The sequence below is a fragment of the Myxocyprinus asiaticus genome, chromosome 33 (genome assembly GCF_019703515.2).
Source record: "Myxocyprinus asiaticus isolate MX2 ecotype Aquarium Trade chromosome 33, UBuf_Myxa_2, whole genome shotgun sequence".
NCBI classification, from domain to species: Eukaryota; Metazoa; Chordata; class Actinopteri; order Cypriniformes; family Catostomidae; genus Myxocyprinus; species Myxocyprinus asiaticus.
In genome coordinates this window covers 678,167-698,059 of record NC_059376.1, presented here as the reverse complement: position 1 = coordinate 698,059, position 19,893 = coordinate 678,167, and the positions used below count along the sequence as shown (strand labels likewise).

The 19,893-nt window shown below is 39.7% G+C and overlaps 1 protein-coding gene across 3 annotated transcripts in view; it reads left to right on the top strand.

Moving 5' to 3' along the window:
- LOC127424008 (E3 ubiquitin-protein ligase MIB2-like) overlaps positions 1-19,893 on the top strand; it is a 142,485-nt gene that overhangs the window by 30,276 nt on the left and 92,316 nt on the right. For 2 of the 3 annotated variants that reach the window (XM_051668762.1, XM_051668761.1), the window contains exons 2-3: positions 7,488-7,856; positions 14,133-14,304. In XM_051668762.1, coding sequence (XP_051524722.1) covers positions 7,488-7,856; positions 14,133-14,304 — 541 coding nt within the window. Of the gene's footprint in view, positions 1-7,098; positions 7,174-7,487; positions 7,857-14,132; positions 14,305-19,893 lie in introns of all 3 variants that reach the window. The other variant, XM_051668763.1, reaches the window with a different exon arrangement.

Genomic DNA, 19,893 nt, shown 5'->3' with positions numbered 1-19,893 from the left:
TAGAATCTGGACGGATGATCTGGATCCAGCTTTCGCCTGTCTCAGCGACTAAGTGACAGACAGCAGGGCAGTCTCGGTGGAGTGTCCGTTTTTAAAGCCTGACTGATTGTCATCCAGCAGCTTGTCCTGTGAGAAATAGGCAGAGATCTGATTGAAAACTGCCCTTTCAAGTGTTTTCACCATGAATGGGATGAGAGAGACTGGTCTGTAGTGTTCTACTTATGCGGGGTTAAGTGCAGGTTTTTTCAGCAGCGGGGTTACTCGAGCCTGTTTAAATGTAGTGGGAAAAATGCCTGTAAGTAGAGATGTATTATTTATGTCAGTGAGTGCAGGTAGGATAGACGGAGAAATGGCCTGGAAAAGGTGAGAAGGAATGGGGTCAAGGGAACAGGTGGTGTGGTGGTTGGAGAGGAGGAGTTTAGAGACCTCAGTGTCAGTCAGAGGAGAGAACATGGAGACAGAAGAGTTGCATACAGGAGACAGGTGTTTGACAGGGTGTGGTGCTGAGAATGTATTGCTGATGGCTGTAAAAAATGTGGCGAAGACATCTGCTGTCAGTGATGTGTCAGGTGGTGGAGGGGGAGGGCAGAGAAGTGTGTTGAATGTTCTAAACAAGCTACGAGTGTCTGTGGTGGTGTTGATCTTGTTCTGGTAATAGGAACTGTTTGCAAATTTAACGTTATCTGAAAAAGTTGAAAGCAGTGACTGATATTTACCCAGATCTGCTGGATCTTTAGATTTCTGCCATCTCCTCTCAGCCGCCCTGAGGTCAGATTTTCACGAAGGATGTCAGAGAGCCAGGGGCTGGGTGGTGTTATACGTGCTGGCCTAGAGGAGAGAGGACAGATGTTGTCTAGACAGGTTGTTAAAGTAGAGCTTAGTGTGTCTGTGGCAGTGTTTACATCCAGGGTGGAAAATAAGTTTTGTGTGCTAAGAGAGGTAGAGACAGAAGTGGAAAGGTGTGAGGGTGACAGAGAATGGAGGTTACAGCTAAAGGAAACCAAAGGCGGAGTCTGTTTTAATATAGATGGGAGAGTCATGTTGAATTGAACAAAGTAGTGATCAGAGACATGTAAATGAGTAACAAGTATATTTCAGTTGCTACAGTTACGTGTAAAAATGAGGTCCAGCTGGTCGCCCGATCTGTGAGTTGCTGTAGTGCTTAGTCTTTCCAAGTCAAATGAGGCAAGAATAGCATGACGTTCAGTGGCCTGGGGCTTGTCTTGGTGTATGTTGAAATTTCCAAGAACCACAAGTGGCTTACCATCTTCCGGGAAGTAGGACATCCAACTCCTCGAGAAAGTTTGCCAGCTGACCTGGAGGGCGATAAATGACAACAATATGGATTTGTGTGGGTTGCATTTGTAGTAATAGCATGGAATTCAAAAGTGGTATTGTTACATAGAGAGGAGTGTGGTGAAAATGTCCAGTTGTTTTGAATGAGCAAACCTTTTCCCCCACCCCTACCGGTGTGTCGAGGGGTGTGAGAGAAGAAGTTGTTGGAGAGAGCAGTGGGTGTTGCTGTATCCACTGGATGTTTCTGTCAGTGCAAGGATGCTGAGGTTGGACTGTGTGGCGAAGGCTGGAATGAAGTCAGCTTTGTTCACAGCCGACTGGCAGTCCCAGAGGTCCACTGAGAAAGAGAGCGGAGCAGGCGCTGAAGTGAAAAGTGGCCGTAGGTTGTGTGGATTGCGCTGTGTCTTGCGTCTATATCATGTAAACTGTCTGTAACAGATAACAGGGATGTGCTTGAGGGTATATGTTATGCATGAAGTAGAAAAATTAGAATGTAGAAGGAAAATGTAGGAGATAAAATATAATTAAAAGATACTTTAAAAGACACACCTTGTCGGTGTGCTTGCTCAGTGGACTCGCACAGGTAGACTCACTGGTCTTTGCACAAGTAGGTCTTTACACGAGGAGGGCTTTAGATGAGGGCTACCACTTCTGCTGCCACTTCTGTATCAGCATTCACTTCAAATATATACACGCGGCTAACGAGCTGTTAAGTGAAAAAAGTTTGTGCTGCTTAGCACAACAAAGTCAGTCACGTGGGCAACCGAAACTATCGGTCGCGCGAGGTGACAAGCACAGGAGCAAATGCGACTTCAGTACACCTCAAACAACAATGCTGAACTTTAGCAATAAATAATACTCTAAAACAAGTGAAGCACTGTTTATAGACACATTAAAAACAACTATAGTTTTTATGTTCATCAAGCACATTTGGCGTCCACAAACCTTTGGCCACGTAGTGTATGAGTGTTTTTCTAGCTTGTAATTTTTTAAATTTTTTTTTAAATGTGAAACGTTAGTTTCCATGCATTGTCTGGTGCCTATGAAGACCAGTGCGATTCACTGAGGTGAGAATGTGGATGTCTGTGAATGCTGCTTCATACACACTGTAGAGCATGTCCTCCTGTTTATAGGATAACCTACCATTAATTTGTCCAACAGGTTGAGTGCTCGGAGCGGGCACTGCATGCTCTGTAATGGGCACAACATGCTTTACACTTTGTCTCTTGTGCATCTGAGACCGAGTTTGAAGGGATTATTTGGTGCAAACAGATGGCATATATTAGCTTAGTTAATTGAGGTGAATGTCTGAATGGCTTGTGGGGCTGGGTGAAATGGCTAAAAAAAAAATATATCTCGATTTCTTTTCAGCCTATTGATGATATTCAGTATATATCTCGATAATTATGTACTTGCTCTGAAATGGCTCAAAAGTGGGTTTTTTTTAAATCAGAGGAACCATCATTTCATCCAAAGAGCTTTTGTAGCTAAGTAGATACAATATTTTAAGGCATTGAATAAAAATCTATTTAAAAATAATAAAGGCATATTTCCACAGTCACTAAATGAACACAAGGGAGAATGAGGTCTAGTCATTTTCATTGTTATGCACTTTTGTATTTATATTTATTTTGTATATATAATGATACATAGTAGCTTAATAAAAAAGCATTATTTACCTTCATATATTTTTACTAAAACATCTTTTGTGAATGAACAAGGTGTGCAAAAACTACTCCAATTATGTATTTATTTTTTTAACCTAGTTAAATATTGCATAAATACTAAATTATTATTGTGGGACCCAGTCAAGGGTGCTATTATATTATTATACTAAATTATTATTTTTGTTTTGAGAATTAGATTTGTTTTATATAAAAGTAATATACTGTAAATGTCCTCTTCACCTTCACCTGGAGCTTTTATTTTGACACTGCAAGTGCAATGTGTAGTTTAAAGTAGTATTATGACCGATATATTTTTGCTGAGGTCGATACATTTTCCTGTTTGGCTGATTAGTTCCTTAAGTGCGTGAGGGCACCTTGAGAATCACCTGCTTGTACTTGAAGAAGCCGAGATACAGTACTGTGCAAAAGTCTTAGGCACATAAGATGTTTCACAAAAAGATTTGTCTTAAGATGGTTATTTATATCTTCAGCTTTAATGTGTCAATAGGAAATATAAATGTTAGACTCCCAAACATTACTTTTGCAAATATAATAGACTAGAAGAACAGGGAGCCCTGCAACAGATGTCATGGCCCCCACAGAGCCCCCTACTGAACATCGTGTCTGTCTGATATTACATATAGAGACAGAAGCAATTGAGACAGCCTAAATAGATAGAAGAACTGTGGTGAATTCTCCAAGAATCATGGAACATCCTATCTGCCAACAACCAAAAAAAAACTGTGTCCAGGAGTACCTAGGAGAATTGGTGCTGTTTTAAAAGATGGTGACACCGAATATTGATTTAGCTTTTTTATGTTTATTGGACTTTGTATAACATTAAGTGATAAATGAGAACTATTTATGGCATTATTTTTGAACACATCCTCACTATGCTACATTTTTCACAACTGCCTAAAACTTTTGCACAGTACTGTATGTAAACCAAATATTCTTTTAATGAGATAACAACCTTGCATTGCGTTTTTTCCGTTGGAGAGAGCATAAAGTTCAACTTGCATATTAAGTCACTGTTGAATGGGTTGAGCCGTAAACTGACTCTTATAAAACAGCAATTTTATTGTAAACTCTACTCAGAGATCATTACAAAAGTGAGAAACATGTTGAAGATTAGCTGAAAGGTGGTCAGTTCATTAAGTGATGAGCTGTTTTCTCACAAAAGCAGTTTATTCAGCACACTGAAGCTTCTCCTCCATAGACAAGAATGGCCTCTTGTCTCCTCGCCAGTGTACTGCCATAGAATGTCTATGGGACTGCCGCGTTATGTTATTTTAGGCCAAGATTGTAGGCTCCCCTTATCCACCTTCTTCCTGAACATGGAAGTGTTCCACAATTCGACTGTTTTCAATTTCTAGTCTCCTGTGTTTTCACTTGCATCGTCGTATATTCTTAATGGGTAATGTGATGTTTAAGGTATTACAGTTGTAAAAATTGTCAAAAAGCATGTGGCTCTATAGTGCCAATACTTGACAAAGTCGAGATGTCTGTTTTTTTATTGACAGTGCCTCACCTGAGTGTGTAGATGATATAAAGCGATTATCCGTTAGTTATGCTGATATCATTAACTACTTGAGTTGTAATGACATCCAACAACAGCACAAGTTGAGCCTGTCAGTCTGGATCAAAACTCAGTTCCTCTGATTTACAAATGTTACGTGACGGTCAGTCTGTGACAATCCAGGCAGGCGATCCGGGCCGTGTAAACTGTTTGCTGCTCACCGGATCTGCATGAGCGCGTGAGAGTATATTCAAAGTAAAAGTGAGTAAAAGTGCTTCATGAGCATCCAGTGCCATCGCCTGGTGTCGTGGAGGACCGCTGCACAGCTGGCTGAGGACCAGTCGACAGCGTGTTCGGGGACCGAGCTAGTCTCTCTCTCTCTCTCTCTCTTTTTGTCTCTCCCGCTTCCTCTTTCCCTTCTCCCTCAACTTGTCCTACTCAGATTCCCAGGAGGCGGGGAAGACAGGCTGGCTGAAGGATGGCCGAAAGGTCAACACCTCCCCTCCAGGAAGGGAGGGGGGGAGTAAGTCAGGCCGGAGGTTTCGGGCGTTGGGGGTATGTGACGAGGAGGAGGGTGTGGCCGGCGCTGAATCAGCCCAATCAGCCAGGAGAGGGATAAAGAGGTGCTGGGGACGCCAGTTAGAGAGAGAGAGAGAGAGACGCACGCACGCAGCAGTCTTGTGTGTGTGTGTATGTGTGCAGCAGTGTTGTGCTTTGTTCGTTTGTTTATTAAAAGTTTACGTTGACTGCTTAGCCAGTTCCCGCCTCCTCCTTGCCCATCGTGTGAATCCGTTACAACAGAATACTGCGATTATGCTAATAATCAGAGTAATGATAATCGCAGTAAGATCTGTGGAGCACTCCTATTTTAATCGCTTTATACTGGCATGTAAACGCTTTAATCGCATTTCTTCCACTCTAACCAAAATGCTCCTGCGCCATTGCTGCAGACGGATCATGTTCCACTCAAGCACAAGTTCAAAAACATCACAAAACAGAAGCTGCACTTACTACCTCAAAATAATGGCAAGGAAACACGTCTTTCAAATGAGTTTGTCCTCGCGAGTGGAACACAACAACATACAGCATGTGTATTCTGATTAAAAAACCAAAGAAATGACTCTTATGAACCAATTATCTTTAAAGAAAACAAAACAGACAGCGCTTCCAGTGTAGTCGAAATGACTCAAAATTACTCTAATGAAGTGGTTCTTTAAATAAATCGTTCAAAAAGACTAAAAACTGACAAATTTTCCTCATGCCAAGCTGTATTTAAAGATACATATTTGCAACAAGATGTTTTTTGTAATAAATATTAATGTATAAAAAAGCACTAAAACATCACATTTCTCAGCAAATAATGAGAGTAATGGCAAGTAGCATTTTGCCATACAGCATCACAACATGTCCACATTGTTTTCAGATCATTTTATAAAAATAAATATTAACAACAAGAATAGGAGTACATTGAAGTTTATTAAAAACATTTTTTTATATATGCACAATCAAAATAAATGTAAATATAAGTATTATAATTCATATAATTCAAATACATCATATATTGTAGCAGCAGACAAGTAAAGCATTTATACAATACAAAAAGTGTCTATAAAAAATAAAATACTGTTTGTTTTATTTCCATATCATTGAACATAAAACTATTATTGACCTACTTCCCTCGATGCTCGATTTTTAATAGTTGGTCTTTGTACTCGTGCGTCAGACGGACGTGTTTGGAGCGTCTCACTAGTTTTCAGCATCTCTAGTCATAAGTGCTGTGTTTTTAGGACGCTGTGTCAAGTTAAACGTAGTTTAAAACGTTGAAAAACATGTCTGGAGATGGAAGACTGTGCTGCTCTCCTTGGTTTTCTGTACAGCTGGAGTCACGCTGACTGCCCTCTACTGACCAGTGTTGTTATGGTACCAAAATTTCCGAAATCGGTACCGTTACCAGTCAAATTTCACGATTCTCGATACCAATTTCAATACCACAGAAAAAATAGGTAATATGCTATTGAACACTCCTTTAGCCTATTAAAATGTTACATTGCAATGTAAATAATACATTAAAACCAATGCATGTTTCCTTAAAGTGTTTTGAATTAAGGAAACATTGCTTGAAGTTCTAAATTCTATAACAAAAAAAAAAAAAAAATTCTCAAAAAGTCTTAAAGTTCAATTTCATCATCAAAATTGTGTCTAATCAAATGAATCCAAACTTTAATCAAATGAAAATAGAGCAATTACTTTTCAACATACCATTGCATTTTCTTTTATGTGCTTCAGTAAAGATCCTCACAATATAATCTAAAACACAACATTGGTCTTATTTTTGTCAAATTAAGAGCTGCACAACAAAGCATCACATTATAAATGAAAACATTGATGAAAAGTTCTATTCAGTACAACAGCACGCTTGCTTGTGAGATATAGATCCAACATAACATTAATAATAAAAAAATTAATTTGCTTTCTACTTGCTTAAATTTGATTTGATTTACATTTTAGCATCCTGTTTGCTATGCTCAGTTTGAATGAAGGAATTGAATTAGAATATAAAAGGTTTGATTAATTCAGCTCTGAATGCACAGCCACTGTTCTCTCTCGCCCTTGAAGGAAACTCTCTCACCGTAGAAATTCAGCTCATGGCAACACCTGCAGGACTAGAGGCATGCTGCACATAATGGAAAAGTAAACCATTCAAAACAATCATAATTTTACAGAGCCACCTTCGGGTTATTAGGATTGAAACCAGATCATTCAAATCACAATTAATCAATATTTTTACCCAGCCCTACAGATATCAGGGGAATGTCATGCTTATAATCATACACTGATTCTGTGATGTAGGCCTGTATAATACTTCTCAGTCACTCATTTTTACTCTGGATTAGTGCCTCTCAACTGTACCTTTAAGCTCATGAAATGAGAGGATTTGCTCTGAAATTTGTTTGGTTTATGTCAGTGAATTTCAAAAGTTGCTTTGTCCTCCTTTGTGTTTTCAGTCAACCCTGATCTGTCTCCAGAGACCTCCCTACTCGGCACGCATCCACTCCCAGTGCCTCGACCCCACGCAGCGAACGTTGCCCTCGCACACTCCCACAGGAAGCACAGTGAAGCGGGCCACGGCGGCCAGACGGCGCGCGGGAGCATGGAGGTGGGCATGCGCGTGGTCCGCGGAGTGGATTGGAAGTGGGGTAACCAGGATGAAGGCGAGGGTCATGTGGGCACGGTGGTGGAGATCGGGCGTCAGGGCAGCACCACTACACCCGACAAAACTGTGGTGGTGCAGTGGGACAGCGGGACACGCACCAATTACCGCACCGGCTACCAGGCCGCGTATGACCTGCTTCTGTACGACAATGCACAGATAGGTGAGATGCTCTTGAACTAAACTATTACTGTTGTGTACAGAAGACAAAAGGGGAAGAGAACTGGAAATGGTATTTGGGTCAGTGATGTGATGCTCATTTTGTTATTCTTAAATAAACAGATATTCTAAAGTTACTTTATGAAAAGTTACATTATGAAAGTTATTCTAAACTCACATTAAACAATGACTTCAGTTCACCTCTACTGTGATGAACATGTAACTTCCAGTTTCTGAGTTTCTCATATTTTTTCAGTAGTGTAAAAAATATATAGATAAATTAAATGTCACATTAAAAGCGAAAATTCTTTGTTTTGGAATAATCTTTTATTAGTATTTCTTAAAAAACAAACAAAACAAAAGCAGTAAAATTTGTTTAAAAATATGATTAGTATTTGAAAAATGTTTTGTCCACCAGTCATGTGGTGTAACTAACATGCAGGTATTCAATCTGTTTTCATGTGACAAAAAATGAATAAATAAAACATAAACCCCTTTCAACCCTCGAGACTTTGTGAATAAATAAAATAAAATATATGACATTTGTATGAAAGGCACATTTTGTTCAGGTCAAATGGAGTACTCCGTAGAAAACTAATTGATATTCGTGACTCAAAAAAAATGACCTTAAAAGTTGTTTCAAATCTTTTTGAAGGTTAATGATCAAGTTGTGTACACATGTATTCAAGGTGCAAGGAATGTATTTAAATACCTGACATTTTTAAAGTCATTAAATACATTTTTTTGTTGTAGAAACTAATATAAATATTTTATATTTTAAAAAAGATTCTCATTTTAAATTCCTTCCATTGTGTGTTTGATTTGATTCATTCCATTTAATATTTGTCTTAAGATGAGATTCATGTGATTAATGTCAGAAATCAGCTTTGACATTCAAGAGCATTATTTGTCCACTGCATTTGATTCTCATGTGCATTTTACCATTATGAGGGCAATAATTTCTAACTATATAAAAAACATACTGCTGCATGTCATCCTTTCAGGTTAAATATTTTAATTTAACCAGTTTATTAATATGCATAAACTAATATGCATTACTACACCTAAAATACAATATTAAGAACTAAATAAAAAAAAGAGGTTGTCTCTAACATTTTAAATTATGAGGTCATTTTAGCCACTTCAGTGTGTCTCATGAGCATGCACTCTAAAGGACACTGACTTTATTTGTCTGCAGTGAGTCTGGTGTTGTCATTGATGCCTTTAATTTAGTCCTGAAATGCCAAAGTTACATTCACATTGCATTTAACAAGGTCAACTGTGATTTAAAAAAAAAAAAAAAAAAAAAAAATATATATATATATATTTCTCCCCTTTTTCTCCCCAATTTGGAATGCCCTATTCCCAATGTGCTCTAGGTCCTCATAGTGGCGTAGTGACTCGCCTCAATCCGGGTGGTGGAGGACAAATCTCAGTTGCTCCGCGTCTGAGACGTCAATCCGCACATTTTATCACGTGGCTTGTTGAGCGCGTTACCGTGGAGATCTAGTGTGTGTGGAGGCTTCATGCTATCCTCCGCGGCATCCACACACAACTCACCATGTGCCCCACCAAGAGCGAGAACCACAATATAGCAACCACAAGGAGGTTATCCCAACGTGACTCTACCCACCCTAGCAACCGGGCCAATTGGTTGCTTATTAGACCTGGCTGGAGTCACTCAGCACGCCCTGGATTAGAACTCACTACTCCAGGTGTGGTAGTCAGCGTCTTTACTTGCTGAGCTACCCAGGCCCTAACTGTGATTTTTGTTAAACTTTTCTAAGGACTGTTTTTACAACATTATCATGATAGATGATCATGATATATGATAAATGACCATCTTGAAATTATTTTATAAGCTTACTTGTAGAGATCACACAGTGATCCGAGAAGCAGGAGAGATGATTTGCAATACCGGGATGAGTGTCTGGATGTGTGGTTGTTACAGAGAAATATCAGACCACTAGATGGCACCATTGACCAATCAGAATCCAGTATTCCAGAGACCCGTGTAATAATGAGAGTCAAAACTTGGTTTGACTCATTCCATGTAGTGTGTGTCCAATGATGAGATCCAAAAAAAATGTCATTGAATGTTGAATGTTGAATGTTGAATGTTGAATGTTGTCTCTTTTTTTTAAATATCTTTCCTGTTCTTTCACAGTCAGTTGTTGTTTAAAAGAAACATTAATTCTAATCACACATAGCACAAATGTGCTGAAGAAACATGCGACTTCACTCTGATTAATGTGCTGAACCAAAACACACTCTGTGCACGCTCATTAAAGGAATAGTATTCTCTCATCATTTACTGACCCTCATGCCATCTCAGATGTGTATGACTTTCTTTCTTCTGCAGAACACAAATGAAGATTTTTAGAAGAATATTTCAGCTCTGTAGGTCCATACAATACAAGCAAATGGTGACCAGAAATTTGTAGCTCCAAAAATCACATAAAGGCAGCATAAAAGTAATCCATGAAACCTTAGTGGTTTAATCCATGTCTTCTAAAGTGATATGATAGGTGTGATGCACACGTGCCGTCTGCTATAATGGCCCGACTAGGGGAGACCTTGATCAGTGGAAGGGGGTGCAATGTTGCTTTTGGGGTGGACGCGGAATGCACTAACTGACATTCACGGCATGCCACACACCACCTGTGAACACCAAAATGAATACCCGGCCAATAGAAACGGGCCATCAGACGGTCTAGTGTTTGTTCCAGCCCTAAGTGATCCGCCATCGGATTATAATGAGCCATCTGGAATAACATTTCCCTACAGCTCTTCGGTACTAACAACTGGGTTGTATCCTCCTTTGTCTGAGCGTCCTGCATCACTCGATACAACTAATCCTTAATAATTGAAAAGTACGGATATGCAAGTGCAGTGTCTGGCTGGAGGCGTTGACCATCACATTCACTTGATCAAAGGCGTCTCATCTTGCATCTGCTCCAGAAGGAAATCCTCAGCATGGAATCCTCTAAGGGCTGGGGACGCCGAGACTTCTCCCTCCCTTACATCCTCCTGATATGGAGCTGACATAGACGGCCCTGGCTCTGCCTCCCAGCCAGCAAGTCACACACCACACACCGATACTCTTTGTTGCAGGACCCATCCACACACATTCCCCTTAATAAAGTAGTAAATGCCAGCCAATTCGTTCCCAAGATTAGTGGATGGGTGAGGCGGGATTTAACCGCAGCCACGATCTTTTTGTTCCCGAAATTGAATAGTGACCATCACTACATGGTAATTTTGGATATCCCATGTGCACACACCTTACCTTCACCCACTGACTTGTATCCAAAGCCTCGGATTGAACCAAGGCTTGATATGTACCCCCCCTTAATACTCACAGGTATCCAGTACCGGGGGCAGCCAGTGGCACGTCGGGGATCCGGACAATTGTCTCCACCCCATCGCAGGGCATCAGTCCTGGAAGTGCCCAGGCTCCCTTCAGCTCCACCAGACTGACCCAGACTTCATGCCCACACCCGCAGAAGCGGATTCACTAGTCTGTGGGGGAGAGAGTTAGGGAAAACCGGCAGGTTGAATGGCCCACGGGACCTGGGAATCGGATTTGGGGCCAGAATTCTCAGTTTCTGTGGAGTAGGAATAGAATGGGGGAAGGAGAGTAGGAGGGAGGAGAGAAAGTGTGAGAGAGAGAGAGAGAGAGAAGAAGAGGGCTTGCCGGCACACGAATATGCCACCAAATGGTGCTCAGCCAGCTGGATTGCCTCCGTCAGTGACGCCGGGCGGTGACACTGGACCCACTCCGCTGTCCCTTTCGGTAGCCGGGCAATTAATTGTTCCAGTACCACCAGATCGAGTACTTCCTCGGCATCACATTCTTCAGCCAGCAGACACCTTCAGCAGATGTCACGGAGCTGTTGGACGAATGCAAATGGGCAGCCGTGCTCGCTGAGCATCCACGAGCGGAAGTGATGTCGGTGATGTTCTAGGCTGCGGCCGACCCATTGCAGGATGGCTTTCTTCAAGTCCTTGTACACCAGGATGTTGGCCGCAGAAAGTTGATGGGCCGTGAGTTGGGCTTTCCCTGACAACAGCGGCAGCAGGCGGACCGACCACTGGGTGCTCGGCCACTTCCATGTTTCTGCCGTCCGCTCTATGAGCTCTATAAAAGCCTCCGGGTCATCCTGAGGTCCCATATTGGTGACCATCTTCGGCCATAGGTGGGTCCGGGGTCATGGCTGAAGACCCCTCCAGGTGTACCAAGCTCCCTAGCACCTGCCGGTCCTCTGCTTGAGCCTGAAAGAGCACCTGGAATTGCTGCTCCTGTTCCATTCACAGCTCAAGCAGAGACTGATTTTGGGCTTGGTGGATGCTGGCGAGGGTCTTGAAAACTTCGGCCAGCAGCGATGACTCCATGACACCGTTTTCTTCCTCCTAATCCCGGGTTTCGGCATCACTGTGAATAGGTCTCTTAATGTGAAGGAGGAAGCGGGAGCTGGATAAAAAATCCAACGCAATTCTTTATTTCACACACAACTATTTTTTTTCAGCAGAACACAAAAACTCTGCTGTATGCATCTCTCTCTCTCTTTCCTCTGGTGGTTCAGACTGCCCTTTTATCCCTCCCAGCTGTCACTGCAAACACAAACAGCTGTTAGAGATAATTTCCCACAGGTGTCAATCCTCACCTTCTTCCTCTCTCTGCCTCGCTCTCCACAGACGTCGCTCGGCTACAGCCACATTACCACATTACCACAGCTGTGTTTGTTTATTTTAATATGATTTAATCAATCTACAGTATTTTTGTCAGCAAAGTAACAATTAACAGTGGTAACAAATTAAAGTTTTGTAAACATCATTTAACAGTGATAATGCTGAAATCTTACATATAACCAGTTATGACAGAGATAAAAGGTTAATACATGATCAGATAACATGAAAATTTGTAATCGGTATTGGCTGTAAAAATGCTGATCGGAGATTCCCTATTTCCAAACTTTCTGTGACTAGGTTGAGATAATGGAGCGCTTCAGGGTTATGGTTAGTTATGAGAAACAACTATTGGTGCTTTGCCATTAAAAACCTATATTTGTGACCCCTAGTATGTGGTTCCTCAGTGTCTATGGTGGCATTACACTGAAACCCTAATAAGTTGACTCTACTCTGTTGATTAAGTAAACTTTTTCCCTCAGTTGAATTAAGTAATGGCATCTTCAAGACTTGTGCAATTAAGTTCACTTAACTTGGTGATCATATAGGATGAACATAAATATTTAAGTTAAGGTAACTAGATGCAAGTAGACAACTCAGATTTGCTATTTAAATATTGTTGTTTCAACTTATTAATTTTAATTGATTGGACTCAAATTTAGGTCACACAATAACACAGCTTAAAAAATGTAGATTAAAATTGATTTTTGGTCAATCATTAAATAAACTTATTTCTGCACAGAAATGCATATATGCCATGTACCTCATTTACACATTCACAAGAGGAACTGATACAGGGTTAACAGGGTCCAACTTGATCAAAGGGGACACAGATCACACTAATGGTGACATCACACAAACATAGATAATAATACAAAAGAGCTAAAACCTCTATGAATTCTTAAGAACAAATATTTAAATGCCCCCATATATTCCCTTTGACCAAGGAAGCATAATTAAATAATTCAAGTGCAAAGTATTGTGGGTATTCCCCATAGCCTCAATTTTGTACTCAATAGTTTGAGTTATTAACACTTTAAGTCTTAAATCTATGGATTATAAAGAAAAATAAGTTCAAGGATCTTAGATATTTGAGATATGAGCCCAAAACTTGCCATTTCAAGTAATATTTAATTAAGACAACATGATTTTTCCAGTAATGACAACATTAGGGGTTTACAGTGTAGGTTCTATCTGTCTGTCTGTCACTAACAAGAAAGTTCCATGGTATTACCCAGTTTTTTGACATGTACTATGGTAATTCTATGTTATTCTTCCAGTGCATTGGAGTACCATGTTAATGTAGTGTTATTTGAGTATGGTTATCAAACAGTCCTTCAGCAGTATACTGAGACTCTTGTGTTCATGTCTCAACTAAAGAAATGCTTCTTTAAAATCTGCCTCAAACAATGTGTTTCTGATTAATGGAGTGAAAACAGACATGATGACAGAATTTATAGGGCCATTTTTAGAGATGCTGCTGTTTTAGCCTGGAGCATTTCCTCACATTTCACTTGAGGACGCAGTTACATTTCTGATCCTGGTCTTTCCATTAATAATAATGAATATTCATGTTTCTTTTTTCTTTTAGGTGTCCGACATTCAAATATCATTTGTGACAGCTGTAAGAAGCACGGCATTATGGGAATGCGCTGGAAGTGTAAGGTGTGTTTCGATTATGACCTGTGCACTCAATGTTACATGAACAACAAGCATGACCTGACGCACGCCTTCGAGCGCTACGAGACGGCACATTCACAACCGTGAGTCCCATTCTCTCTCTTTTCTGCACGACTGAACTGTAAACCTCCACTAGAGATGTGTGAATGTCAGATCAGCGCTCGCATTCACAACTCCACACACAGATTTGTAGCTTTTATAAGCATTGCTGGGAGGGAAACTCATCCACAAATGAATTTTCTGTCATGATTTACTCACCCTCATGTTGTTCCAAACACACACGACTTCCTTTCTTCTGCCGAACGCAAAAGCAGAAACTTTGAACAATGTACTGCTCACTGTTTTCCGTATAATTAAAGAGATGGAGGACTGAGGCAGCTCATCAATGACAAAAAGCAATAAATGCAGATAATATATGCAATTTCAAGAAATCATATTTATTATTTATTCATTTAAAATGGACATTATAACTGAAATATGCACATATGAATTGGAATTGAAAGCATGTGAATCAGAATTGAATTGAATTATGATTTCGTGATATATCGAAGCACGACCTGTGTATCGCTTTACATATCGGCAGGTGGCTGGCGATGCACAGCACTAGATTTACTCAGTGGGATCACGTCTCTCTCCATGTTTGCAGCAGAACAGATGCCGGTAGCAAAGTTTGATGGCATCATCATCTGAGCGGGGCTGATAGCAGAGGGTCAGTTTCACATAACGAGCGACGCAGCTTTTTATCACAAATGCTTCCTCGTTTTCTTTCGGACTGTAAAGTGACTGGAATAAATGGTTACGTTTTCCAGATTTTTCCACATTTTTAAAACATTAATGGATAATTGCAAAATGCTGTCCTTTATTTTGACTGACTATAAACGTAACTAAAGACGCAACTGATCATTGCTGATGTAATTTATGACAGATAAAAAAGATAAAGTAATTAGAATACGATCATTATCCTCGTGCGACCCCGCGTCCGCATGTGTGGACTTTGTATTTTGGCTTCACTATATGCAACATACAATTTAAATGAAATTAACACTCTACACTGTCATTTAAGTGTTAAACTTCTGGCACACCATCATGTGACACAACATGAAAAACATGAAGTCCACATATGTCCCATTTTCTCTCAAAAGTTGGAAAAACATGTTAGTTATTTTGAATATTTTTCAACATAAACACATCTGTGGGTCATTTCGCTTCATTTTAATATAAATGTTGTTATATTTTATTTTGTTATCACTGTACAATATGGTCCTATTCATTAACATTAGTAAATGCATTCCTATATATTTACTGTGCAATTTTACATTGAGAATCAATGGGTTCATCCAAAAGCTTAGAAATGTTGCTTTCAGAGGCTTTACAGGTGCATCTCAATAAATTAGAATGTCGTGGAAAAGTTCATTTATTTCAGTAATTCAACTCAAATTGTGAAACTCGTGTATTAAATAAATTCAATGCACACAGACTGAAGTAGTTTAAGTCTTTGGTTCTTTTAATTGTGATGATTTTGGCTCACATTTAACAAAAACCCACCAATTCACTATCTCAAAAAATTAGAATACATCATAAGACCAATAAAAAAAACATTTTTAGTGAATTGTTGGCCTTCTGGAAAGGATGTTCATTTACTGTAGATGTACTCAATACTTGGTAGGGGCTCCTTTTGCTTTAATTACTGCCTCAATTCGGCGTGGCATGGAGGTGATCAGTTTGTGGCACTGCTGAGGTGGTATGGAAGCCCAGGTTTCTTTGACAGTGGCCTTCAGCTCATCTGCATTTTTTGGTCTCTTGTTTCTCATTTTCCTCTTGACAATACCCCATTGATTCTCTATGGGGTTCAGGTCTGGTGAGTTTGCTGGCCAGTCAAGCACACCAACACCATGGTCATTTAACCAACTTTTGGTGCTTTTGGCAGTGTGGGCAGGTGCCAAATCCTGCTGGAAAATGAAATCAGCATCTTTAAAAAGCTGGTCAGCAGAAGGAAGCATGAAGTGCTCCAAAAGTTCTTGGTAAACGGGTGCAGTGACTTTGGTTTTCACAATGGACCAACACCAGCAGATGACATTGCACCCCAAATCATCACAGGCTGTGGAAACTTAACACTGGACTTCAAGCAACTTGAGCTATGAGCTTCTCCACCCTTCCTCCAGACTCTAGGACCTTGGTTTCCAAATGAAGTACAAAACTTGCTCTCATCTGAAAAGAGGACTTTGGACCACTGGGCAACAGTCCAGTTCTTCTCCTTAGCCCAGGTAAGACGCCTCTGACATTGTCTGTGGTTCAGGAGTGGCTTAACAAGAGGAATACGACAACTGTAGCCAAATTCCTTGACAGGTCTGTGTGTGGTGGCTCTTGATGCCTTGACCCCAGCCTCAGTCCATTCCTTGTGAAGTTCACCCAAATTCTTGAATCGATTTTGCTTGACAATCATAAGGCTGCGGTTCTCTCGGTTGGTTGTGCATCTTTTTCTTCCACACTTTTTCCTTCCACTCAACTTTCTGTTAACATGCTTGGATACAGCACTCTGTGAACAGCCAGCTTCTTTGGCAATGAATGTTTGTGGCTTACCCTCCTTGTGAAGGGTGTCAATGATTGTCTTCTGGACAACTGTCAGATCAGCAGTCTTCCCCATGATTGTGTAGCCTAGTGAACCAAACTGAGAGACCATTTTGAAGTCTCAGGAAACCTTTGCAGGTGTTTTGAGTTGATTAGCTGATTGGCATGTCACCATATTCGAATTTTTTGAGATAGTGAATTGGTGGGTTTTTGTTAAATGTGAGCCAAAATCATCACAATTAAAAGAACCAAAGACTTAAACTACTTCAGTCTGTGTGCACTGAATTTATTTAATACACGAGTTTCACAATTTGAGTTGAATTACTGAAATAAATTAACTTTTCCACGACATTCTAATTTATTGAGATGCACCTGTATATGGAGTTAGGATGAAAATAAGATGCATTTCAACTGTTCTGAGACTTGTGCACAGCACAGCACACTGGAGGTTAAGTCATTCACTAAATAGGGAGCAAGGGTGCATCCTATAGCTTTCTATGCAGCCAAGTGCATTCACTCTTAAAATCTGACCAAAAGTTCAGTTTCAGGCTGCAGATGATGTTTGGATCACTCAACATGTTTGGCAGACATGTGACAATGATAATCAGTACATAGATTCAGAATTTTATAATGCTACATTTTATTTTAACATGGTTGGCAGTGATTGGATGATGCTGGACATTACTTTGAATAAGAATTCTTTTTCAGCTTTATAGAAAATCAGCGGTAATGTTTGTAACGTCTCAAAAAATCAGACTTTCTGTAGCTTGGTATTATTTAACATTTCATAACTTAGTCCTGCTGTTCACATATGTAATTTTTAGGAAAACTATTTGCTCTAGAATTATAATTTTTTTCTTGTTCATTAGGTGCTATTAGTTACAAATCAAAAAGAGAAATGGAAAATGCACACAGAAGTCACGCTCGAGTCTCAGGAGGTTATTTGTAGCGTAACCTCTGATTGGAGCACTCATTACCACGCAGTGACATCTCGAAAATTTCTACCAGTTGACAAATTTTTACTGATATATTGATTTATCCTGCATATGGCCTCCATTTCTTTTTTTTTGCTTTTTTTTTGCCAGTAAAAATTTTATTGATTCCAAAATTAAAATTAAAACAGACAACACATGAAAACTCGGAATCAACTTTTATCCATATATCCCCCCCCCCCCCCTTTCCCATCACCCAACATACATCCCAGTGTCAGACATTAAATAGCAACAGACACACATATAAACATGCAGTTCAAAGAAAATACTCTATGACATAAAAAGACATAAAGAAATAAACCAACCAAAAAAAAAAAAAAAAAAGATTCCACATATTAATTACAGAAATTACCCAATTGTCCCTCTCCACTACTCATCCCATGGCCTCCATTTCTAATATGTAACTCAATGAACAATTAAATTTGGTAAACACTGTAGCTTCTGCATGATACACATAATTCTACCAGAAATGATATGACATAACTGTCTGCAAAGCACTTTTTAATGGAGCAAATTTGATGGGTTCGATTTGGCAGGAAATGTCAGGCTTCTGTCATTCATCCTTGCGTGTTTACTTCATGTCCATAAACGCAGAAAAGAAGGTCCAATTACTATAACGTGTGTGGACATTGGTACAGCAGCAGATACATATGCTATTTACTTGCTCAGACTTGACATGTTTTTCGGAAATACGTCTTTTTAGGACTTTCTTCTGACAATCAGTGACTCTTGGTGCAGCTTTGCAGATCAGAGACCATCATGGGTAAACCTCAAACCATGAGTTTCATCCGCACAGAAGAGCAGTGCTGAATAAAAGTCTGCACAGGCAGTAAGTCTGTACGTGAGACCGTTTGACCCAACCGGCACTGTCAGATTTCAAGCCCGAACCCTTCATTTCCTCTACATTTGTTGCAATATGCTGTATTTAATGTGAGCAGTAAACATACAGGGTTTTAACAAGTCTCGGCGGTCCATCAGCACACCAGAGCAGAATAAAAAACAACATTCACGGTCATCAAGCGCTGTGTGAAATACAATCTGGAATCAGGTGAACATGGAGTCGTCTGTGCAACCTGAACTTCTTTAGAACGTTGGATCTTTTTGACCCTTTGAGATTTAGCGAATATAGATCTTATAATCCTTATAGATGAAATTACTCTGACATCACACCACAGGAAACCACGCTTCCAGGTTCCTTCGAACAGCAGATTTCAACGATGGAAATTGGCAGCGTTGTAGTTTTAATAAACTTTTAAGCTTTATAGAATGTACAGATTTTTGTTAATGTTAATAAAAGTTATTATTAAGTGATGTCTATGGTTTGCAATGAAGAAATTATGTTGGTTCTTTCTGAAATTTCGGCAGTGAGCCTGTGTGATCCTCACATGCTTAACACACTTCTAAAGCCTGACAAATGGGTTATTTATAAATGAAAACCCCATCAGACATGCAATATATCTTAACTGCTTAATTATTAACCCACATAATAAATCATAATATTTAACTTAAAAACAGCCGTTTTCGATTGAACAATTGAACAAGTCTTTATCTCTCGGATGTTGTGCTGTTTTTATCTTGCTACTTATAATAAACAGAGGCTGAACACCTACAGGTGTGTGTGTGTCTGAATGAGTAACAGTCCTATACACACACACTAACGCGTGCACACACACGGCCACCGGCAGGTGCATAAAGGGATAAACTCATTCATTTACACTGTCATACACACACACACACACACACACACTGCTGTAGCTCCAGGAACACACACCGAGTGTATAAACATGTGTCTGTACCATCTAACCATGACTATAAATAGAGTTGCATTAACAGGAAAGAGTTTGTTAAATACTGACTCTCATTTCCCAAAGGACAGCTCAATATATGTAAATGGTGATATTTACATATATTGATGTTTTTGACGAGATTACAGCAGAAAGCAAATATTACAGCTTTAATTGATTTTGATGATCTTTCTGCTGTGCAGTCAGTTCTCATACTGTACATGAGCAGTTTACATTATTCACTCTTTTGTGTGAAATTATGAACAAATTAGGGCTGTTAACCGATTCTTTTTTTAATAGATTTAATGACATGCCCATTAATGAATCA